We start from the raw sequence: 26,607 nt of genomic DNA, 5'->3' as shown, positions 1-26,607 counted from the left end.
CACATCATATAAGCCAATAAAACTCTTTCTCTCGAGTGATGCATGCAGATTTTCAAAATTGGCATAAAATTTTCAATTATGCTTCTAAAACCCACATGAGTCTAGTTGAGATTGCAGTATGGATCACCTCTACAAGAAATGTAGCTTGGAACTGCACAGCAATCAAAGAAGGAACTTCGAGTCAGCGATATTGTGTAAAATAAAACAATTGCTTAAAATAATAAAAAAATATTTATTTCTATCAAGTTTTAAGTAACAGGCGTAATACTTACCGTAACATTATTTAACTTAAAATAAAAGTGAAAACTTTTTGGTCTTTTTTGCTGATTTACGATCGTGTTTCGGATCGTTTTGATGAAGATTTTACATAGGTTTTGATGAAATGGTTCAGACACAATAATAAATTATTAATAAATTAGTTACTGGTGATATTATAATAAAAATATAGAAGGAAGAAATTATAAAAAATAGGCCCCTTTTATTAAATTTTCTTAAGCTCTATTAAATATTGAAACACGCTTTCCCTTAAGTAATGCTTACTAAAGAAGAGTTCATAACCCTATCAGCTGTTTGAAAATAGACAAAGCGAAACAGTTTGCGTAAGTTAAGGGGAAGCAGGATCAATAAGCTTTTAAATTCACAATTTATTGTCTTTTTAAGACGTTGCATCTTCAATATCATTTAGTACAGCTAAAATCTATTATCAAGTGAGATATTAGCACCATTAAATGTCATATTAACAAACGAATTATGAACTCAGTAGTTCAATAGTTATGTTGTATGTCAAGTTTTTATTATTAATGCACTAAGATATTTAATTTCAATCAGGTGTTCTAATAGAAATGTAAGTAAGAAGGTAAGTACTAAGTATATCTGACATAGCCGCGTTTGAAGCTTCACAGGTGACTTATAGACCCACCAACGAGTAAGCAGTGATTTAGTATTAATCGGAACGGCGGAAGTAAAACAATGCGCACCTACATAATGTGTATTTCAGTGTACCAAAAAAAATTAAATTTCATCGGTTTTTTTAACTAAATTGCTGTTTTTTGGAGTAAAATATATGGTAATAATAATTCAACTATGTGATCTAGAAGTAATTTCTATAGCCGTCTCTTAATAACCAGAGCGTTGCAAGCGTACGGAACAATGTAAAGTGTGTATAGGCTACATTCGCCTAGTGTGGATAAGTCCTTTTTTATTGACTTTTTATTTAGATTTCTATGGGTGTTTCAAAAGTAATTCACCGCGAAGGTACAGCTTCTATGTTCAATATGAACTTCGTGGAAACTAAACCTTCAGACAGAAAAGGTTGAGTTTTAAATATAATTTTATAACTTGAAGATAATTTTGTATTCCCGAACATTGTAAGGGTAGGTAGGTCTGTTGATTTCATTGAATTCCTTATTGGAACGGTGACAGTGCCAGTTTTCAAACACACTCCTCTGATGATATTTGTGAGAGAAATACAAAGGACAGTTTTGCTTTGCTGGTTCTATATCACTGAAAATACATATCGGAATAAAACATGTACGCGTGTGTAATATGTAATTAAATAATAATACTATGAGTAAAGCTTAAAAAATGAAATTAAATAAATATAAAAACACACGATTAATATTTCAATATAATATCATTATATTCACTGGTCGTTTGTTAAAGTCATTCGTCTAAATAAATAGTATATTAGGTTTGAAGTCGGCTGTGAAACGAATAGTGCTTCTCAATATTAAATCATACAGAAGATTCATCGTACTACATCCACTACCACTCAACACCTTAGGGAGGAGCGGATGGCTGAAAAACAGCTCTGCATGGCAACATGAATCTATGATCCCATGTCAGTTGAAGCTGAGGCTTCTCCTTCTGCCATTTTTGTAATATTTTTTATGGCAATAAGGAATTTACGTATTTATTTTAGATAATCTTGACATTATGGCACGAACGCTGTACTATTATTTATCGGCCATTTTGTTTATCCATACTAAAACAGCCATCATTTAAACGGCATTATTTGTCGGTCATTCTGTATATCCATATTAAAACAGCCGTGTAGAGCGTATACTGGGAAACGTGTATTCGTCCGTGTTCCATTAGTCTACCATATTTATTTTATTCCATTAATAAGTATATAATACCCCTCCTGGGGTACTGGGTAGATTCAATTAAATTTTAAATAATTACAATCTGATTAATTTTCAAATTTTTCATCTACAGTAAGGCACAAAATTAAATAATTCTTATTAAGTATTTTATAAATCCATAATTTGAAAGCAATCAAATCAGATTTATTACGATATTTTATTATATTCTTCAAATATAATGTCTCACTGAGAAAAAACTATCATGTAACTGAAATTCGTGTGCATTACATTAGACCTACACCACTTAAAACAAAACTTGGTTTCTAAAACTATTAATTTATTATAATACTACTAATGTTATTAGGCTATTAATGCATAAGAATCAAATTAATAGGTCCAAAGCCAACTTCTTAAGTAGATTCCACATTACTTTCATTAACATTTACTTTCCACATTTAAGAAAAACAAAAATACTTTGCATGATCTTACATCTATTGCTTTAAAATATATTATACTTATTTATTAACTACTGGGTTTTTACAATAACTGTCAAATTACAATAAATAAATTATTAATACTTCAAATAAAATAATCTAAGCCAATAATATCAATTTGTAAGCCATAATTTACAATCAATTTCAAAGCGGGATTATGGTCTACAAATCAAAAATGTTGAATGTAACTAATGTAACATTACCGAGCAAATAATGTATCATTTATCTAATATCTATTCAATTAAGGCAAGAAACGTTAGTCATCTATCGAAGCACGATATAAAATCTAAATCACAATATGTAATATATCATACAAGACTCTATTATAGTCTGACAACTGCGTGCGCGACCGTCCCACGGGGTGACAGACGATGGCGGGGAGGGGGGTAATAAGATGTCAGCGCGTAGGGGGTAACGGCAGTCACACGCGTTGCCCTTCCCCTTATAGGAGCGTTTGTGCGATCCTTAAATATCTAATCTGCTGCATTATATGGCAAATTTATTACACAAATGCTTGTCATCTTATATAAGCCTCGGCACGACACCAGCGGGACGCGAAACTAATGCGCAGTTATTACGCGCGAATTGTTAACGCGCCCGACCGCCATCTTAGTGACTTGGCGATTATTTTAAATGTTTTAAATTATGAATTGACACATATTATTTATTACTATTGTTAGATTTCTCGTTTTCTTTCTGTATTCCGTTCTGTCCGATTGTTACTATAAATACTAATGAGACTTTTGGACTTCCGCTCATCCAATGACGTCACTAATAGTTTAGGCTATTGCAGCACATGCTCGGATTTGGTACTAGCCTCGCACCAATTGATCCGTCGTACTCGCTACTCAGTCCAGACAGTAATAATTTTGTGCGATTGACAATGCGACATATCAATATTGCTTAGGCCGTCCCAAATCCGATCATATGCTTATGCAATAATATTCGTTCCGAGGCTTATAAATAGTTAGTGTTACAATTAATAGTCATCACTCATCATCATATCATTGTAATTATTTATCTAACTACTAAAAATCAACTATTTATTGGTATATTTTCACTTGAGTTAATATATTGCGTTCACCGCTTGTTAAGTCGATACCAAAGCGCGGAGCATGTCAGAATATGCATTAGCACTGCGTTAGTAAGTACAATGGCGATATCATTTCCAACGTTTATCGTGGCCATGTCCATCTCCTTGAGGAATGTGATAGGCGTGCTGTAATGGCAGTACACTGAAAACAAAGACAATTATTACTGTGCTGTCAATGAATCAATCAAAAACTGTATATTACGATAAGAGCAGCATATTGTGCTGCATATAAGAGCTGCATATTGTGCTGCATATAAGAGCAGCATATTGTGCTGCATATAAGAGCAGCATATTGTGCTGCATATAAGAGCAGCATATTGTGCTGCATATAAGAGCAGCATATTGTGCTGCATATAAGAGCAGCATATTGTGCTGCATATAAGAGCAGCATATTGTGCTGCATATAAGAGCAGCATATTGTGCTGCATATAAGAGCAACACAATACAGTATACAATATACAAAATACTCCAAGCCCTTTAAGGTTGTTTATCATGAAGCGAAGACACGATTAATGTTGAACACTTATTAAATGAATGTATCCGATTGTTCGAAGTAAATCCATCAAACAGCATTATATTACAAATATTGCTTAGTAGATAAAATTTATTGTAATAAAACCATGTGTTGCCTTTAGGCAGTACGCGAGTAACCATTGATTGGTCCGGTCCTAGTAACCATTAACCATTTGTCTATAACCATTACAGGACTGGTCCGAGTAACCATTTTAACCAATTAATAGTAGAGATCCGCGTACTCACAAGTAGAACCAATAATTATAGTTATTTAGCAAGTGTCATAGATTAATTTAGTATCTTAAGTAAATAAATACTTTTACCATAAAACCAATATATATATCTACCCCTAAGTGCACCCCTTTTCACCGATTTCAGTCTAGTAGAGACAAAATTGTAGGACTTATGGGATTGAACAGATATGATACGGGCATGTTTGTATTTTTGTATACTTGCCCGTCCTGCATCTAAGGATGCCATAAGTCTGTTTGAATCCATAAGTCTTATTTGTTGAAGACTGTATAACTTACTTTTCCTTTTATTAACTTTTCTTTTTAGTTTGTTAAGTTAAAAAAAAATCTTTTGTTTTATATATAAAAGGCCCTAAATAAATGAAGAAAAAAAAAGGCAAGTTTCATTTCAGATAAAATTAAAAACAGTAATAATAAAGTAAAAGCAACTGGGAACATAATTAATAATGAAACTGGTAGATCAAGTTCCCGTAACACTTCTATGTGTTTAAATATTAATAATCGCATTATCAATTCGGAAATAGAAATTGCAAACGAATTCGACAAATACTTTTTCGAAATCCCAATTATTACGACCAAAGACCTAAGCTCTTCACCAAAAGCAGCACAGGATATGCTTAAATTACACGTACCAGAATGTTCAATATATACTAAAAATCCTGAGCGTCACTGTATTTTAATGGGCATGGCGTATCAATTACCATCAGCTGAACGTCCTGCTCGTCTCGTCCCTTAATGTTATAAAAAAACATAAACATCTATCGGACAAATCCTAACCACTAACCAAAAAAAACCCTCAATAATTTTTTACAATTAACTTACTTTTCGAACAGTACATCTTGGTCCTGTCAAAGCCATAAACAGAGTGAACTGCCACGTGGAAGCCTGCTCTGAAGTAAGAGATATGGTGGAGCCAACGGAACACGTAGGGCGTGTCTCTTAGTGCCAGGCAGAAACCAAATATAGAGAACAAACAAGCCAGAACTGGACCGATGAACACTGCGATCTGAAACAATTAATGTTTAAGATAATAATTAATAGATTTCGCATTTAAGAATCACTTGTTGAACGACAAAAACTACCATCCATTTGAAAATTTATGCCTCAGACCTGAGAAGGAAACTCAATTCAGCGGCCTACATTGTATTAAAGAAGGTATTAAATACAACCAATGAAAATAAACATGCATAATTTAATTAAATAATTGTAAATAATTAATTTATTTTTATACAATAAGAGAGAATTTTTATTTTAAAATTTCTATATAAATTGAAATTCAGTATATGTATATTGAAATTTATTTAATTCTCGTCCATTGGTTGTGGTTCAGTAGACATAATATGAGTTACAAGAGGCTTGGGAACTGAAGTTTAATTCAAATGGTCTAGTTGACCAGCTAACGTCAGGGTGTCGAATTTGCGTGACGGTGTGCGCGCGCATCGTATAAATTCACTCTAATAATTTTTCCCTAACTTCCCTAAGGTGTCAAAGAACTTTGTGAAAGAATAGAATCCAAATGAATTGAGTTTTCTTTAGTGTTAATTCCGCCAATATTTGTCTGTAAACAATTCGACACCTGTTTCGCCGAGACTCAAATGTCTCGTGCCAGATTTTAGCGAGTCAACACGTCTTGAGAATGCCTCGTGTAGAGGCGAAACACGTGTCGAATTGTTTACAGACAAATATTGGCGGAATTAACACTAAAGAAAACTCAAAACATTTGGATGATTATGGATTTCCGCAAAGTAACGCCTACTTTAATAAATTTTCGAAAGTATAGAAGTATTTATCTACTAGAGACAATTTTGTTATAATATTACCTTGGTCGGTGTTGTAGATCCAATGAAATATCCCCAAGCCTGAGCACACAGTGAAGTTGCAACGATTGTGGCTAGGAACAGCGTGGCGCGTGTTGGTTCCAAGGGATTATCTGTGAGCCAATACGAAAGTACAACGTATGACACGCAGGATATCATCTGAAAATAACACAATCGTTAAAGTTTGAGAAGTAATTAAAACAAACTTACATACTTTACCAGGGGGAGGCTCCTTTGCACAGGATGCCAGCTAGATTATGGGTACCACAACGGCACCTATTTCTGCCGTGAAGCAGTAATGTGTAAACATTGTTGTGTTTCGGTGTATTTAAATTAAATCAATTATAAACACAATGTCTGTTAATAAAAGGTATCTTGTGGTTTTCGAATATCAGACGTTGAAATACAAATACATATATGTTTATTCAAAATAGGATTCTAAATCACTTATTTAACGTGAGACGTAAACCTGAGAAGAACGAGCGCAAAACCTCTGTGGGCTTATTTAAAAAAAAAGTTGTTAGACAAATTTGACAAAAAAATATTTGTGAAGTGCTATATAGTAAAACTGTTGCAAAAAGTAAGTTTAACTTCACAGATAAATAACACCTGTTTAATTGAAATAGCAGAAACTCACGCATAAAACTTTAACAGTAAAAAACAATAAGTATACAGAATAGTATTTGGAAGAGGAGGGCAAACGAGCGTACGTGTCACCTGGTGTTAAGTGATCACCACCGCCCACATTCTCTTGCAACACCTGAGGAATCACAGGTAAATGTTCCCTTTTAGAAAGGTGTCCGCGCTTTTTTGAAGGCATCCATGGTGTATCGCCTTTGAAACACCGCACAAGGAAGTTTATTCAAAAGCATGTTTGTAAGTCGAAGAATTAGATAATTTTAGAACATCTTCTCTATTGAACTTTGGATATTTTCCCATTGAAATTGAAAAGCCATTGAAATTAATACCATCTAGACTCCTGTCAGACGCAGTTGCCAATATTCAGTCTATCTCTTACTTGAGATAAAAATCGTAACTATCGTTGACTTTTCTGTCCCAGTAAACTTATCAACGGTAACTCAACATATCCGTACACGCTGTCTGTCAATGGGACGACGTATAGCTTACCAGCGATAGAAGTTTGTATGGAAATTCCAACAGTAAACTGGCGATAAGAATGACTTATCGGGTATATTGGGACAGCTTCAGATTATTAAGTGACAGTAGAAGGTAGTAATTTATCTACATCTGTAGATAGTATATTGGGAATGGCCGTTAAAGAAGTGCTCAGAAACCGTTTGGTCAGGAAACATCGAGTTGAATAAAATAATTATAAAAGTTTCTATTACAAGCGTTTCAATCTTTTGAAAAGTATTTTATTAGAAGTAAATTTATTACTGGGCTAATTGTTCCAAAATGATGATCTCTATAGCGAAGATGCTCATTTTGGGTTCAATTAAATTATGAGCGGCATTGCATCTCTATGAGGGTGTCTTACTTAACATCAGCTAACTGACTTGGTCGTCTTTTTTCATAAAGACAAGTTAGTTAGAGATATGTATCTCTTGAAAGAGCGCAAAAACAATAATGGGAGGGATATGTTCGCCGTTACTCTCTCAGAGGATGTGGTTAGTCAGTTAACGCATAACTGACATCAAAACGTATTCTAAAGGGATCAGTTTTGAAAAAATAACCGCCTTTCATATTTAAGATTCCTTCCCCTATACTGTGATGTTTCAGGAAATTTCTTTCAACCAAACTATGGAATGAGCTGCCTTGTGCGATATTTAGAGGACACAACAAATAAAAATGGGTACCGTCAAAATAGCGCGTTCATTTTTCTTAACGCTGGCAACCAAACTTAATTTAATTAACTTAGGGCGCGGTCATACCTCAATATCCACAAAAATTGGTTTCTTAGAGAGTCTATTCATAACGGAATGAAAATATTCCGACGCAAAAAATACATTACAAAAAGAAGTACTTAAAGAAAAATTTGAAGCGAATAGAATGTTTATATATAATTTGAAATGTCCAATAAAAAATTTGGAGGTTGCTTCCCAAAAATAAACTTTGGAGTTTAAAATCTCTGAATTTGCAGCGATAACAACATTCTTTTTTTAAACAATTTAAAAGAATTTGTATTTTTCTTAAACTTAAACCGAACAATCATTCAATTTAATATGTATATTTTGAATATACTAAAGAAAACCAGTAAAATAAATGCCCATTTACAGCTTAGCCTCATGATCAACTCAAATATTGTACTATTGGTTGTAGCGTTTACAATTCAAGTCAGTCCGCGCCTTAACTTAATTTAAAATCAGATGAACCAGAATGTGGGCGGCAGTGATCACTAAACATCAGGTGACGCGTACGCGTTTGCCCTCCTCTTCAATAAAAATAAAAATGTGCCGATTCTATAGAGCTTACTTCAAGACTATTGGCTAGGATAAAAAGTAGAATTATAAAAATATTACTGTAAGAATTAATTGGAAATGTTTGTAATACCTGAAATGGTAGTTCTACGGCCAATATAGAAAACACGTAGGGCCCCAAATTGTACCATTTATTGAAGTATTCTCCTTTTAATATTGTCATCTCAAGCGGAACTGTGGAAGAAAATATACAATTAAAAGGGAAACAGAATAAGTAAGTCTTTCGTTGGACGAAGAATTCGCCTCTACAAGAATATCCTAGTAATCTAAATAAGTCATCATCATTATCATCAACCGGAAGACGTCCACTGCTAGACAAAAGCCTTCCCCAAAGATTTCCACGACGATTGGTTCTGCGCTGCCCTCATCCAACGTATTCCGGCGATCTTGACCAGATCATGGGTCCATCTTGTGGGGGGCCAGTGGGAGGCTCCTTTGCACAGGATGCCGGCTAGATTATGGGAACCACAACGGCGCCTATTTCTGCCGGGAAGCAGTAATGTGTTAGCATTACTGTGTTTCGGTCTGAAGGGCGCCGTAGCTAGTGAAATTACTGGGCAAATGAGACCTAACATCTTATGTCTCAAGGTGACGAGCGCAGTTGTAGTGCCACTCAGATTTTTTAGGGTTTTTCAAGAATCCTGAGTGGCACCACATTTTAATGGGCAGGGCGTATCCATTGCCATCAGCTGTACGTCCTGGTCGTCCCGTCCCTTATTTTCATAAAAAAAATCTCTTGTAGGCGGTTTTTTGAGGATTGAAACAATTCTCTTCCGAACGGGTTTTAGGTAGATTTTACTTTCAATAAGATTTAAAGAAAAAAAACTAATTGCTTTTATTAAGATGAGTGTATTTGTTATAATCCAAATTAAAATATTTTTATTCAAAATAAGATTCAAAATCACTTATACGTCAAAAACTACCACTCATTCAAAATAGACTGCCTCAGACCTGAGAAGAACGGGCGTAAGAAAGTCAGTCGTAATCCTCAGCCCAATATGTGGCTAGGTTATCATCAGCCAATCAATAGACCTCATGCTTGTATATTCATGAGTATCTATTCCTTCTATCCCTGTATCCTCTTTTTATCGGATGGTAAATTATTTGGGCACATTTAACCCTTACATAGACATTATAATAATATAAATCATAATATAAATTGGGCCCCACGGGCCAAGTGTCTTTACACCAAACGACACAAAGATGTATGACGCACTGAGACCGACATAGTTGCGACGCTTGCTGTCTTCGGCAGTCGAAGCAGCAGCCCCAGCACCAACTGACGTAACTTGGACATGAGAAGGAGCTAGAGTTTCAACGCAAGTCGCGTCCCAGACCAGCGCCCTTCCCCTTGCCCAAGCCACCAGCGTCATTCCATCAGGACGCAGATAAACAGCTGGTATATGAAGAGCGGCAAATGCCCCGTGGATGACTTCATTAATGCTGGCGTGACGACTGATACGACCTGCTGATTTTAGGCAGGATAACCCGTGACGCCCAAGAGCATCTACCTGAACGCTTTAGTATTAATCAGAATCCTCTCAACTCCTCGAGCTATAAGAATTATTGTCAGATAACTATAGATAAAGGAAATAATACTCACATGATATTGTAACAGACATCTTGCCAGTGTAAACGACCAGTAGCATAGACCCGTACAAATACACGTAGTTCCCCAGTACACTGTTTGCGTCATTTCCCACTCCAAGATACAGGTAGCCAAAGATCAAAGCAATCACAACATGCGCAGCCACTCGGTACAAAAACAGAGACTGTAAAAAAAATGGTTGTCTGTTGAGTCAGTTTACAATGTCATAAGAAAACATTGATGAATAAATAGCAGATAAAATTAACATCCAATTCCCCTCATCAAAGACAATAGATGAAAATTATATAATTTCACAAAAATCTTATTTTGCAAATTGAAAAATGGAATAATTTTATCAAATTAGTGTATAAATCTACAAGGGTTGAAATCTCGCCGTTTAAAGTTCTCGCGTGTAAAAATTGCATACTTTTATGAATTGAATTGAATAATTTTATGAATTTGTATAATAAAAAGAAGCAGTCCAGTCAAAATTTAAATTGTTACGACAAATTAACATTTATTTGCACTTGTTAATTCAAATATTTTTAACCGACTTAAAAAATGGAGGTACTCAATTGGAGTCGGTGTCAGCCAAGGTTTTTGCGTTGTAACTACATACAGGTGAGATGTGCTTGTGTCGCATGTGCGACGTGACGAGACGAGAGGCGAGATCGGGGCCGCGGCGAAAGGACTCCGATTCCAAAAATAACAATAATTGTAACTAAAATAATTTAGTTACGAGAAATTTTCGTAATAATTTGATCGACTTTTAGTTAGTCTAATATTATTCATTTCACTTTGAATAGGAAAACTCTAAAAATAAGAATATTGTTAAATTGTAGAACAATACGAAAGTTTTTTACTTTTTATTGCATAGTATTTTGTTTTGAGATAGTCTTCAATTGAGTTTTTTGTTAAACCTTTTTAAAAATTAAACCACAGTTTAGGTCGATCGTGCCTCTCTGTCGCTCGTTCCGCACCCTCACTTGCATGCTTGGCTCAGGCGGAATGAGACACTCTCGTTGGTAATTAAGTCAAATTAGTAACATGACATCGATAACTATTTAAAAATCAAACAAGAACTACCAAATCTCATACTAAATGTATGGGAGTGTTTAATATCAATATTTTCGACCCTTCTCATTTGATTTTTAAAAAGTTATTAACATTATTTTACTGATTAGTTAACGTACTTTCGATATCAGTTAAAAGTTTTATGACAACTGTAATAGTTACGGTATAATCGCCTGGTCACACTTTACGAATACAGCTTGTATATTAGTGTTATATTCAAATAAAATTTGAAAAACAAAATTTTATGAACGATGCGGGATTCGAACCCACGACCGTTCCGTACCGGTCCTCTAACCAACTGAGGTAACCGTTCGAGTACCGCCTTGGTATAAAATTCTGTATGCTTTGTTCAACTCTCAGGTTGTGGCTTCATCTACAGGATCTACTTAACAGTTGATAACCTGCTCAATTTTGTTTGTTTTTTTAAAATTTTATTTGTGTATTAATCCTAGAAGTGAGGGTTATCTTACTTTAAAAACATAACATATTGTTTAGATTTATATTATTATTAGTGTAATACAACATTTCAAAAGGTCATACGCATAGAAACAGCTTGAACATGAAATACATTCCACAGCCTGTTTGGGTGAGTCTAAGTTAGCCAAGCGTTAAGTTGAAACTTACGTAATTTCTAGTTGTCATTAAGTAATTCCTATAGAGCAATATCCAGGTTTGTTGGAAAAGGCCTGCCGGCCGGTACATGTTCTTGCCACGGCTCTGTTGATACTTAGTGTTGCGTTGTAGAGATTTCGATTTGGATTTCTTTGTGTCGATATCTGTAATTAAAATTAGATTGTAAATTATTAAAACTTTCGTGTGACATTTGTCAGCAATATTATTTATTACTAGTTGACCCGGCAAACGTTGTTTTGCGATATACATTATTTTAAGCCCGCTTCTTAGACATTGCAACATTACTTTATTTTTCTAAAATAAAAGATTTCTTCTAAGATAAACGTAGCCTAAGTTACTCCTTATTACATCTGTTACCTGTCAATAAAAGTCCCGTCAAAATCAGTCCAGCCATTTAAGAGATTAGCCGGAACAAACAGACAGACAGACATGAAGTAAAAAAGGGTTATTTCAATATTACAAACAGACCCACCAATTTTGTTTATATGAAATATGTATAGACTAGCTGACCCAGCAAACGCTCAAAAAAACTTCAATTATTAAAATATTTGGGGTATAAAAAATAGATGACGACCGATTCTCACCCCTACCGAATATATTGTTCATAAAATTTATTGTACTACCTGGAGACACAAGATGTCGAGTCTCATTTGCCCAGTAATTTCACTAGCTACGGCGCCCTTCAGACCGAAACACAGTAATGCTTACACATTACTGCTTCAAGGCAGAAATAGTCGCCGTTGTGGTACTCATAATATAGCCGGCATCCGGTGCAAAGGAGCCTCCCACTGATCTCTATATAGGATCCTCTAAATATAAATAATAACAGCCAGCTAGGATTTGTAAAAAAGTTTATAAATCAAGTTAAAAGAACACTCACTTAAGGCATCCGATATAGTTGAAATAATGGGAACATTTTCTTCATAGCTGCCGGTCGGAGCTGGGTCTGCTTTGAATATTAACATTTTTTTTGCAGCCTTCTGCAAGTCTACATCATATTCACCGGATGCCACCTCCATTACTGAAAGGAAAACAGATATGGTAGATGAGATATGTAATCTGCTGCTGACATTGATATAGTTGTTTACTCTGCAAATGAGAGCTGTTCTTTCTATATATCAGCTTGGTTATAAAGAAGAATTTAAAGAAATAATTATTATGACTGTTCATTGTCAATATACGTGATATTTGATTAAAAAGAGGGCAAAAAAAGAATGCTGGGAGAGTTACTTGCGCCGCTCCTTCTTTCTCAGTGCGCCATTTGTTTCCGAAGCGGTAGTAGTGTCCAGTATGTGTAAATTACATCATAAAGAATTATTCTAAAGGAATCAATTTTGAGAAAATAAATGCCTTTTATCTAAACATATAAATTATCTTAGAAATAGATCAATAATCATTCATGAATGTTCACACTTAGCAGATGTGTAGGTATAATTTGAATAAAACTGTATTCATTTGAATAAGACAACGACGCCGGTAAATAAATATAAAGATCAGGTTTCTATGTACAAAGGGAAACCAAAGTCGGAAATCGTTAATTGTTGTCACATATTGACAGGAAAAACACATTTGTTTAAAAGCGTCATAAATGTTTACGTGTTTCCTAGTACTTAAGACAACGTCATAACATATGTGGCATAGGGTATGTTCCGATATGCACTGCGAGCACTGCACAGTGCTATCACTGTAGAAAAATACGTTCCGTTATGGACTGGCAGTATACTGCCCGCAGTACTCTAGGGAAATATATGAAGTCATAAATCGCCGCTATATTCTACTGTGAGCACTGGCGTTTTCGAGATAAGGTACTCGCAGTACTTTGATCACGTGATCAGTCAAAACCACTCGAGCGCCTAACGTTTTATAAACAATACCTACAGTTTAAACCCAAACATTTTTAATTTGACAGTTCTCCAACAGCAGTTTTTTTAATGAACTAGAAAACTTTAACACACTGCGGCTGACAGTATACGGGATTGCGTTCCGTTTTAAATAGTAACCAGTATAACTGGCTATAAAGGAACGGCTTCACAGTATACTAAATTGACGTCACACTGTAAAGTGGTCGCAGTGCATATCGGAACATACCCTTAGTTATCGGTTGAATCCCATTATATCGTACTTGTTTCTATAAGGCAGACAAAGCTCCTGTGATTCTTCGTCTCCTTCGGTTGAATACTCTAAGCTATTTTATTTATGCAGTCATCGAAGGAAAGCACTGTACTTGAATAAGTCGTTTTGCATACATAGCGCTTAAATTATGAAGCGAACTGTCATCTTATTCCTAAAGGCATATTTTAATTTCTCTTTTTATACTTTAACCCCTGAGGTGCTAAGCTTTGTGGCAGACAAAGCGCGTGGCGCCCATGCCCGCCAAGGTCCACAAATAAAATATTTATCCAAGATAGGCTATGACAGCTGTGAAAACGTCGAAATAAATTGAGTTTAGATCTAATCTAATCACGCATACTAACACAAACTGTCATACAAACCGCGAGTGTTAGACGTAGCTTGCCACGCACACTAAACTAATATTCCTGGCCTGTTTTTATCGGTGACACCAAGACACTCTATCTAGATGTATAAATTATCTAAGATATTTTTGATTTGATATAATTTACTTACGGAAGTCAGCCGGATTGTGATATGGAGGGCATCGAAGGTCCGCACTCTCGAGTGCAGGTAGCAGCGACGCTCTTGGTCCAGAGTACAAGGTGGTTCCACCAGCTAGACAGTAGACTGTGTCTATCTTCTCAAATATCAAGGCTGAAGGCTGGTGGATTGTCGCGATAACTGTGCGGCCGCCACGTGCTAAGCCACTCAGTAAGGAGACCAGAGACGTAGATGCGGATGAATCCAGACCTCTGAAAATGTATTTAAGTTAATAATCATTTGTCAATCATTAAGGCTTGTTTGCATCCTATCCATATATGCAGGTTGTCATCCGTCCTGACAGGCTGCGTTCATTTTCTAACAGTATCCTGAATATGATAGCGGGAAAAGTGGATTCACTGATACTCATTGAAGTTTTTCTCGAGTAAGCACGCTGTCTCAGATTGTTTACGAGGTTACTATCTACCCTATTATGAATTATATTAAACAAATTGTATTATACTTATTATTATTAATTAAATTGTAACATCCTACTAATATTATAAATGTGAAAGTTTGTATGTCTGGATGTATGATTGAACTTCTTTAACGCAAAATCTACTGAATAGACTTATACACACCAGAATAACAAATAGGCTATAATTTATAAAACTAAAGTGTGAATTATACAAAATATAAAAGAAGTGTGATTGTTACTAATGAATACAACTAGCGCCATCTCTTATCAACTAGCAAGAAAAAGATCTATACAATTTATATGGCAAAACAACGTTTGCCGGGTCAGCTAGTACTAACATAGTTCTTAAGCCTGTACCTAACAAAATAAGGGCCTCTGTTGTATTAATAAAGAAAAAAAATTTTTTTTGACACACTTTTTACTCAAATTATCTTGCCCAAAGTTAAGCATATATAGCCTGTGTTATAGGTTACAAGACAATGATATTTTTAATACAATATACTTACTTAAACATACATAAATTCATATAAACATACATAAATACATTCAAACATCTATGACTCGGAAACAAACATCCATATTCATCATATAAATGCTTGTACCTAACCGGGATTCGAACCCGGGACCTCTAGCCTCGTCCTTTTATTTTTTAATTTATTTATTAGATTTATTTATTTCTTAACTATTCTAGTTAGGGTTTTTAACGATGACTTTAACAAAGACTGCGAAATGTGTTGCATAATGGTATGGCACTTGGCATATATTTTATAATATCGAAAACATTGCTATTTAGATATTTTACCTTAATAATAGCTTTAGACGGCGAAGTATGGACGGTTACGGCTAACAGTTAAAGTTTTGACGTCATCTAAAAACTATCAAATGATTCAACATATTTTTTGAATATGAATGGCAATATGTTAATGTCATTTATAAGAAAAATACTGAAAATTATTGAGGTGGTTACTGAGAAACTTTAAGACGTTAACGTTAAGTGTTGAATGTGTAAACAGTTACTCACAGTTATGGGTTATTCCTGTTTATGTCAACATTTGTTTTTGGTTATTTTCCTTCCTTATTGTGATGGAATGTTTCCTTCGATGATAGAATGGAACTATTCTTGTTAATTATATTCCCAAGAGCTGATTCATAATTTCAACTAACGCCGAATTCCACCTTCCCACGACACGCCAAAAATTAGGATAACATCCCCAACATCTGGATGTGTGGCGTTCCATCCTCGGCGGCTTTCAAGGATTTTTTTTTCACGCACAAAAAAACTGTGGAATGAAATTCCTTGTGCGGTGTGCCTGGAACGATACGACATCGGTACCTTCAAAATAAGCGCGTACACCGGCTTGGCCAGCAACGCTTTTTTTTTATGGAATAGGAGGACAAACGAGCGTACTGGTCACCTGGTGTTAAGTGATCACCGCCGCCCACATTCTCTTGCAACACCAGAGGAATCACAAGAGCGTTGCCGGCCTTTTAGGAAGGTGTACGCTCTTTTTTTGAAGGTACCCATGTCATATAGTCCCGGAAACACTGCAAAAGAAGCTCATTCCACAGCTTTGTAGTACGAGGAAGAAAGCTCCTTGAAAACCGCACTGTGGAGGATCACCCACACATCCAGATGGTGGGGATGATATCCTAACTTGTGGCGTGTCATACGCAGGTGGAATTCGGCGGCAGGAATCAGAGCTCTTCGGAACACTCCCCGTAATAAATGCTGTAGAAGACACACAATGAAGCGACATCTCTACGTAACGCCAAGTGATCCAGCCGTTCACAGAGCACTGGGTCCCCGACAATTAGAGCTGCTCTGCGTTGCACGCGATCAAATGGATCGAGCTGATACTGGGGTGCGCCAGACCAGAGATGACAGCAATACTCCATGTGTGGCCGGACCTGCGCTTTCTAGAGCGCTAGAATGTGGCCCGGCTTGAAGTATTACCGTGCTCTATTAATGACGCCCAGCTTCTTCGAAGCCAATTTGGCTTTGCCCTCCAGGTGGCCACGGAATTGGCAATCGCTCGCGATTTCGAGACCCAGTATTCTCATACTAGGCGAGGCTTTAAGGGAAGGAACGCTCCTGTGATTTCTCTGATGTTACAATGTGGGCAGCGGTGATCACTCAACAGCAGGTGACACATGCGCTTCTTTGTCCACTTTATCCATTAAACATAAGAAACGTCCCACTGGGCTATTGTAAAAAAAATTGGCCATTGACAGAATACCAAAAAAAGATATAAAATTAATACAAGTTCCCAAGACTTCTTAAGCTAAGTAGTAGCTTAACCTAACTCTTGGGAACAACAGCAAAAGCTACTCCAAAGATCTTACAAATAACTAAAAACAAAATCATTAAATCTCTATTTCACTATGACTTTTTAACTACTATTACAAAAATTTATAAAGAAACTAAATTAATTAAATTAAATCAAAGTTATGAATTTAACGCATGCGTCTTAACAGGAAAAATTTCAACAAAAGCCTTAAATACACAATTATAAATAATATTCGCAAAAAAGATAAAGGTACAAAAAATTTGACTCGTCAAGCAAAATATAATACATTTTATTTGTCTAAGCACTTGGACAATAATAAACTATGAGAGAACAAATATTACGTTTGAGATATTTAAAATAAATTGCCTAAAGATATAAATGAAGCCCAGTCGATAAAAACTATATGTTATGTTTTTAAAGTGATAACCCTCACTTCTAGGATGCGGGATGAGGATTTTTCAAATTTTGTTTTTTAAATTTTACTTGTGTATTAATCCTAGAAGTGAGGGTTATCACTTTAAAAACATAACATATTGTTGAGATTTACAAGAGCGACATCTCAAGTCAATTTCCTAATATGCAAATATTGAGCTGGTTATCAACTGTAAAGTAGATCCTGTAGATGAAGCCACAACCTGAGAGTTGAAAAAAGCAAACAGAATTTTATAACGAGGCGGTACTCGAACGGTTAGCTCAGTTGGTTAGAGCACCGGCACGGAACGCCGGATGTCGTGGGTTCGTATCCCGTATCGTTCATAATATTTCGTTTTTCAAATTTTATTTGTCGATAAAAACTTATCAAAATTGCAAAAAACACGCATACTAAACGATTTTTCGTAACCTGAAATTGTTTGTGAAGCAAATGATAAAATACATACGTCGTTGGTTCATCGAGGAACAGCAATGAAGGGTCTGAGAGTAGTTCCAGCGCCACAGCCACCCGGCGCTTCTGTCCTCCCGAAAGATCTCTGCACAGCGTCTGTGATGTTCCATTTAGACCCAATAGCGCCAATATTTCGTGCACCTGAAGAGTAACAGGCATTTAAAATGACTTTATATTGTTTAGCAAAGAAAACATTACAGCTATTGCTAGGAGCATTACAAATAAAAGGCACAAGGCGAAGCCGGGATATTAGATTCACGAGAGTAGTAGAATTGCAATTTCTCCCAAAATATTATGATACATATAGTGCGTTATACTAACTACACCGTGAAGAGAATAAAAAATAAATTATTATAATTTTTGACATTAAATTGTAAATGTCGCAGGAATATTGCCAAAGCCGTGATATTACAAGTTCACTAGTGATATTATAATTTAATCGTAGATTGTCAATCGACTAACGGCCATTTTCAATAACCTATCTATCCTTAGTTTAACTTACTAGAAGTAGACAAATCTATTATTTTACGCTTAAGTACATTTCAATAACCTATTGACAGATAGCATTGGACTATAGCTATATTGGACATAACTATGGATAGATAAGATATTATGATTAAACGGTGACAGCAATGTGTCCGTAAATTAAACTAAGGATAGATAGGTTATTGAAAACGGCCGTTAATTTCTTACAAATTAACGGACTGATTTTAATGCCATTGTAATGTCACGGGTACACTATAATGATATTATAATAAATATAGGTATATCATAAATGAAGTTAGCAGTGTGAGAGGTCGAGCGTTCTGATTGGTCATTTATTTTTCAAACGTAATTTGAAAAACAATTATAGTAAACATTAGTGTGTGTATGCAATTTTACGTCTGAAATGATTATTGAAATAGTAGTAATATGTTATGTTTTTAAAGTGACAAACCTCACTTCTAGGATTAATACACAAATAAAATTTGAAAAACAAAATTTTATGAACGATGCGGGTTTCGAACCCACGACCTCCGGCGTTCCGTGCCGGTGCTCTAACCAACTGAGCTAACCGTTCGAGTACCGTGAGTGAGAGTTGAACAAAGCAAACAGAATTTTATAACGCCGGAGGTCATGGGTTCGAATCCTGCATCGTTCATATAATTTTGTTTTTCAAATTTTATTTGTGAAATAGTAGTAAACATGGGCCGATTCGGTTCTGGCACTCGCCAAGAAATACAAGAAACAGACCAATCAGAGACGGCCTCATAAACTAACGATCAGTAAAACTGTCAAAATCATCATTATATCATTCTATTACAATATCACTATAGTATATCCGTGACGTTACAATATCACTAAAGCCAGGCCGTTAAATTGTAAGAAATGAAGTCGATTGACAATCTATGGTTTAATTATAAGATCACTAGTAAAATTGTAATATCACGGCTTTGACAATACAACTGCGACATAATTATCAACAGTTCTGAAAAATTGAACGCAGACAGCTATTTGAAGTATTTGAAAAAAGATTTAAGAAACTGTCACAGTTTTTATGTAACCTTATTTTAGCAATGGAATCTTATACACTTTTACTGCCAGCTGATCCACGTTACAAATGGGTTTTTACGCAACTGTTCCGGCTGCATATTTGTGTGAAATGAATTTACCTATACCAAGACACTTTCCGAGAAGGTGTAATATAGAATTAATTATGACAGTATCAACGCCACAATATAACATATTTACACATGGGTACATAGACTTAAGACTTATGCTAGAGTCCAAAGAGAAAAACATCAAAGAACAAAAATTTAAATATCTAAGTCACGTGGGACTCGTCTAGAGTTTTTTCTTCTTGATTTTTGGACGTTAATATCCAAATAACGGTTTAAGGGGTATTTATGAAATTTGGGGCACATATGTATCTTGCAAGTCTGAATATATATGCCAATTTAACATGTTTATGTGAAATAGTTTTCGACTTATTAGGTGATCAAAAGCTACTCCAAATAGTACATGTAATATTATAATCGATGTTTTCTCGCCAGTTCTGGTTGCTTCAACTTGGCTTGACACGATAGCGCGAGTCTAAATTTATGATATATTTGAATCATGTACTGATTAGAAAATCAGTCAATAATTAATCCGTACCGGAATATGTTGTTAATGAAATGATATATATTTATTGCGTCAAATAACCATTTAAACAGGAGTCCAGTCAATCGTTTCTGTGGTAAGTTTTTTTTTTCTAGAGGCAGATGATTAAATAATTTTATACACATTGCGTAGCTACTGTTGAAGTATAATGTTGTTCTGGGACATTGGCCATAGACCACTATATCCGCTAATCTGGTGGAACAAGGATTCAATTGAATGGCCCTTTTAAATAAATGATTATTTTGTGTTACAAATTTACACGCTTCTAATATATACATACTGGCTGACCCGGCAAACGTTGTTTTGCCATATATTTTTTTTTTAGAGTTAGACTGTTTCTTGGATATTGCTTTATAAAATAAACGTAGCTAAGTTACTCCTTATTACATCAGCTACCTGCCGTTAAAGTCGCCGGATTAGCCGGAACAAACAGACAGACAGACCGACAGACAAATATTGTAAAAAATGTTGTTTTGGTGTATGTACCGTATATGTATTCATAATATACATTTAGTAAAAATGGGTTATATCAATATTACAAACAGACACTCCAATTTTATTTGAATGTATAGATAATTCACACAATATTTTTATAAATTATAGCCTATATGTTATTCTGGTGTGTAAGCTATATTATTGCAAAGTTTCATCAAAATCCATTCAGTAGTATTTGCGTTAAAGAAGTTCAAACATACATCCAGACATACAAACTTTCACATTTATAATATTAGTAGGATTAGGCAATGTCAAAATATGATGAATAGGTCGGACCAACTCCACATATACAACGAATACATTTTCATTTCGAGCAACAAATGCTTGATGTTCTCTTGTACCATTTCCCCAGATGAGAAGACCGTATCTGAGTACTGAAGCGACATATCCATGGTACGCCATTAACGATAACTTATTAGAATCAATTCTCCTGAGTCTTCTAAGGACATACACAAATCTATAAATTTTAGGGCATACTTTATCAATGTGATCAGAGAAATTAGGGTCCTTATCTAAGATTAGACCTAAAAATATAGTATTGTCAACTTCTTCAATATTTATTCCATTATAATTAATATTTAGATCAGTTTGTCTACGTCCTTTTACACAAAATTACAAATTCTTTGTTTTCAATAAATTCACAACTAATTCATTATTATCAAGCCAATTAATAATATTTTTCAAAGTAGAGTTCATATTCGATTTGATATTCATTTAAATTATCAGTATTAGAGGACATGAGAATCGATATATCATCAGCAAACATAAAACAACGGTGTTGAGCTATTTTTTCAAAGTCACTGATATAAATAATAAACAACATAGGACCTAAAACAGTTCCCTGAGGAAATCCACTTTTACAGTTGGAACAGGATGACTATTGCCGGGAAAAAACACAATTGAACTTGAAAACCAAGATGGCTTGTTACAAAAGTATTAAAAATATATTGTACTTAAATACTGTGTTGATCATAATCGCATAGTAAAGTTATTCCAATTTTTTTTATCTTACTTTTGTCTGTACAGAATTACACGACAGAGAGAAGTTATTTTAATCTTGGAATTGAATTAACTTTACATCGCGTTTATTAATAAGACAGTAAATGTATAATGTTATATCTTGTAAAAATACAATTATGTTAAATACTAGGACAACTGGTAAAGGAGTTATGAATACCACTACCACATACATCAGAGATCAGTACCCAGCTATTGTGGTAACAATTCACATGTTTAGATTTCTGCAAAGTCCCAGTCCCGAGCCCAAAGTGCGAGCGAGCACACAGTATTGGCAATGCCGCTTCCTCAATTTATGATTGCAAATTTATATAAACCCAAACAGTAATAATACTTAAAGAAATAATAATATTTGAGAAAAAATGCAGTTGTGCAGTCATTCATGTTATATAACAGCTTACCTAACCTGCTTTTGCCTAAAGATTAATTTTACGTAATCAAAATAATGTCAATAGACTTGTTAAACTTGTTAATGTTTAGAGTATTGAACGAAAAGGAACGGCAGAAATTAATAAATCGGAATAGCTTGAAAACTCGAAATATTGCGATCTACGAACGACATCACGTAGTTCATTTCTGTTTTTAACCATATTTTACAATTATACCACCTATATACCATAGGGTGGCCGAGAAGTTGACGTCCAAAGCTAAAATTTGAATTTGGCTCATTTTACTGGCCAATGTTCTGGGAAGTTTTTAAAATATTTAGAAGCCATAGGCCTCCCCATATTTTTTTTGATACCTTGAACATTTTCGTGTATTTAGCTGGAGCAGTTATCTTGAACTTACGACTCAATTCTAAGCTAGTTCCGCATTTTCTAAACTAGTTTCTTATGTGGTTATTGCAACTGTAATTAATAATAATCAACAATAAAATTAACTAAAAGTGTTCAAAAAAATTAGAAAAAAGTCCTAAAGCACAATTCGGTGAAAAAAAAGGATAAAAGGGGAAAAAAATATTATCTCCTAAACTACGCAAAATTGTAGAACATAAATAGGGGTGATTCGGATACTCATCACCATGAGGCTTTCAAATTTTAGCATTGGATGTCAACTTCTCGGCCACCCAGTATATGGGTGTAACCTGACAACGGTTCCGTAGAGCTCCCTATAACTAAATGATAGCTTTTGCCATTTTAGCATGAAAGTTCTGTAGATGCAGAAAAAAAATTGTAGACTTTATGGCATTGCAATGCTATGTACAGCTTGCATTGTAATCTGTACATTGCATTGCAATTTACAGATTACAATGTCATTGTATTTACAGTTGTACAAGTGTCATTGTACTTAAGGTACAATGACACTTGTACAACGTTTATAGTGCTGTCAGATGTTGCGGCGAAATAAATTTCCGCATTTTGGTTTTTTATAATTTTAGGGACTATTTTTAAAGATAATTAGATAGTTATGATAGAAAATGGATTTGGCATTATGATTATTGCTAGCATATTATTATATACTAGCATGTATGAATGATTGTCTCCTTTTCCACGAAAATAAAAATATTTTGTAAATACCGTCTCCGGTTGATTAAATAGTCTAAGAGATAATGCAACTTTCGCTACGTTGAGTTCAACGCTTGGCTTACTTTCTCTTTCCGCTCGTGAGATGTGAAGTCGGCCAGTTTAAGGGAGGCGGCAAGAGACATGGATTCGTACACTGTGAGATGTATTCGGAGGTCATCTTGCTGGCGAATGTATCTGGCAGCTCCACGGCCTGCCGATTTCGAAGCACACGACGACACTCCGTTTACAATTATTTGCCCGTCAGCACCTTGTGTTCTGAAACAGAGATCGGCTTAAAATAGACAGTAGACATAATATATCACCAAGTCATTGAGATTTCAAGATATATTATAGAATATATATTATAATGATGAATAAATATTTATTTTAATTTTATGCAAACATTTTTTTAAGTTATACTTCTTTAGGTTATGAAAAAATGATGAGAGTGAAATTTTAAGATCCTCTCCCATCACTGTAACAGGGTGAAGATGGTTCCTAAAATTTTCTGACATTTGCGATATTCGGTATCTTTTTTTGGTTTCTTCGTCCATTATTAGGATAGGCAAAGGGGTCAATCCCGTACAGCCGTATTCGTTATTTAATAATTAATTGTCAAAGCCATCGTTGCAAGATTTTTACAATATTGTTCTCTCTACAAACGTGGAATAGCACGAGGAATAAATCATTTTAAGGATTTTTGCTTCGTTAGGGCAAAGAAGTATAACTTTTTGTGTGCATACATAAGTAACCACACAATTTTTATTATTGTTACCCTAATCATTACCCAAATAAATTTTTATACGGGGCCCCGTCATGCTACGCCTTTAGAATTTTTAATATACTAGCATATATGAAGATCTTACAGCCTGATAATTCGTAACCAATTTTGATTTATTAATATGTGCATTATCTGTTTACGACTTCTCAATGAAAATCGGCTCAACAGCAGATATGCTCACCTTTTCTATCATGTTGTATCTGCGTTAGAGATGTTTTTTTATCTCGCTCGCTTTGTTTGTATACACGGGGCTCATTAAAAGTTTTACACTTCTAGCTAATCGGAACTATTTGAATTTCGAATGTTATATTTTCTGAAACGTGGCAACCTTCTTAGTAATAAAAAAAAACACAATTGGCGGGAAATCATTTGTCAATTGTTTTTTATCACACATCGAAGTTCTACGTACAGAACGAAAATGGAACGAAGGTGCCTACAGATGTGTGGTGTTTCTGTTTTAAAAAATGTTTCGATCGCAAGAAAACATGTTTAAAATGTAATGTAATGTATTTAGAAAAGCAATAAACATAATATTTTGGTTATAACATGGTGTTTTATTAAGTTACGCAATACTTTTAGTGTGACCTACGTATACGCTGGTATATTGTAAGTGTAAGAGATATATAAATATCATTAATATAACATACGGTACTCAATAATATATAAGTATCAGCAAATAGACATTTCTGTTCATAGAGGTCGCTGTTCGCCAAAGTAGAAACCGGAAAATTGGCGCAAGGACGTCAAGTAAAGGCGTGTACACATACATTGAGGACCGGTAGCCCCCCGTTTTATACCTCCGGTGTTGCAAAATAGCAAATATTATTCTGTTCAGTAACCTTCTATACGTAGCCGAAATATGGAATCAAGTTAGGATATCATCCTCACCATCTGGATGTGTGGCGGTCCTCCACAGTGCGGTTTACAAGGAGCTTTCTTCCACGTACTACAAAGCTGTGGAATGAACTTCTTTGTGTGGTGTTTCCGGGGCGATACTACATGAGTACCTTCAAAAAAAGCGCGTACACCTTCCTTAAAGGCCGGCAACGCTCCTGTGATTCCTCTGGTGTTCCTTACACTGGTATCTATACATTGCCGCATTTACTCCAGTTGTTCAAAATATTTATGGTCAATAAGCAGCAATGTAAAACATTTATTCAGTTCAGGTTACGTATGTTGAATTTAGAATCCGATTCGGACAGTGACATTTGACACACGAATAAGGAAAAAGGTGCGCTTACGTTGTCTTTAAGCACACTTTTGCTTCAGCTTGCTATCAGACTGCGAATGGTATCTATATATATAATGAAAATGGTCTTTGTTTGAGGCTCTTTCACGCCTAAACCACTGATCGTATCGACATGAAACTAACACTATTCGATGCAAAATATATCCTAGATGGTTTATGGCTACTTATTTTTCGAATTCCTTCCTTTTAAAATTCGGGAACGGCTAGTACCCTTATATATGTATAAAACGTTGTTGTATGTATTCAACAAGTAGGTATAATATAATATTATTAATTCAACCTGGACAAAGACATTTTAGAAGAGTAGAAGATGAAATATCTAATTGCAAGTTTCAGCTTTTTGGAGCATAGGCGAATTTGTATGGATCATGGTCATTTTGGATTTGAAAGTACAAGAATATCACTGTTGCTAGTTTGAAGATCATTTTTATGCACAAAGTTAAAATCGAGAGTCATTGCATGTCAATTGAAGAAACATAATTGATTGTTAATAATATTATGTTAACATCTTAAGTACCTACAATGTATCTTGCAAATAAAATAATTTCATTTCATCTCATCTCATCTCATCTCATCTCTTCTCATCTCATCTCATCTTATATCATCTCATCTCATCTCATTTTATTTCATTTCCTTTCATTCCATTGACATAATGTATAGTTTGGATACTAGTGAGCGCCATGCCAGTCCGTTAACAGCAAACAAAGGATGAAGATTACTTTACCTATTCAAAAAATACAACATGCTGCAGACATTTTCTATGTCTTAAATCTAGTAAGAAGTAGGGTAAAATGTCCAGAACATCAACTGTTGGAGCAGATTGGTTTACGGACCAAAGGCGAGGCAACATACTGGAAATATAATCAGCAAAATGTAATCATAGACAGAACAGCTTTCTTATTAGAGCATGCAAACTTTATGATGAAGTTAATAATGAATACGACCTTGACCTGTCCAAGAAAACACCACTTGAAATTAGACTGCAAGGAAATAAAAAAATAAATATTTTTTTTATTGAAGTAGGCGTTATTTTGCGGAAATACATAATTATTTAATTGTTTTGAGTTTTCTTGAGTGTTAATTGCACCATAATTCGTTTTCAACAATTCAACACGTGTTTCGCCTCTACACGAGGCATCCTCAGGAGATGTTGACTCGCCAACTCTTGCCCGAGACTCAACTTTAATTCATA

General features: G+C 34.9%; 1 protein-coding gene across 1 annotated transcript in view; it reads right to left on the bottom strand.

The window, feature by feature from the left end:
* Window positions 1-212: 212 nt before the first annotated feature.
* The window catches only part of LOC126965408 (ATP-binding cassette sub-family G member 1-like), a 93,907-nt gene continuing 67,512 nt past the window's right edge, over window positions 213-26,607 (bottom strand). The window contains exons 4-13 of the mRNA XM_050809009.1: window positions 23,469-23,661; window positions 18,222-18,367; window positions 14,611-14,849; window positions 12,866-13,006; window positions 11,977-12,128; window positions 10,294-10,462; window positions 8,764-8,864; window positions 6,256-6,411; window positions 5,258-5,441; window positions 213-3,813 (exon numbers count right to left, since the gene is read on the bottom strand). Of these exons, the coding sequence (XP_050664966.1) occupies window positions 3,659-3,813; window positions 5,258-5,441; window positions 6,256-6,411; window positions 8,764-8,864; window positions 10,294-10,462; window positions 11,977-12,128; window positions 12,866-13,006; window positions 14,611-14,849; window positions 18,222-18,367; window positions 23,469-23,661 (1,636 nt within the window). The 3' untranslated portion in view covers window positions 213-3,658. The remainder of the gene's footprint in view (window positions 3,814-5,257; window positions 5,442-6,255; window positions 6,412-8,763; window positions 8,865-10,293; window positions 10,463-11,976; window positions 12,129-12,865; window positions 13,007-14,610; window positions 14,850-18,221; window positions 18,368-23,468; window positions 23,662-26,607) is intronic.

This window comes from Leptidea sinapis, chromosome 7, assembly GCF_905404315.1.
Source record: "Leptidea sinapis chromosome 7, ilLepSina1.1, whole genome shotgun sequence".
NCBI lineage: Eukaryota > Metazoa > Arthropoda > Insecta > Lepidoptera > Pieridae > Leptidea > Leptidea sinapis.
This window is presented reverse-complemented; position numbering and strand designations above follow the sequence as displayed.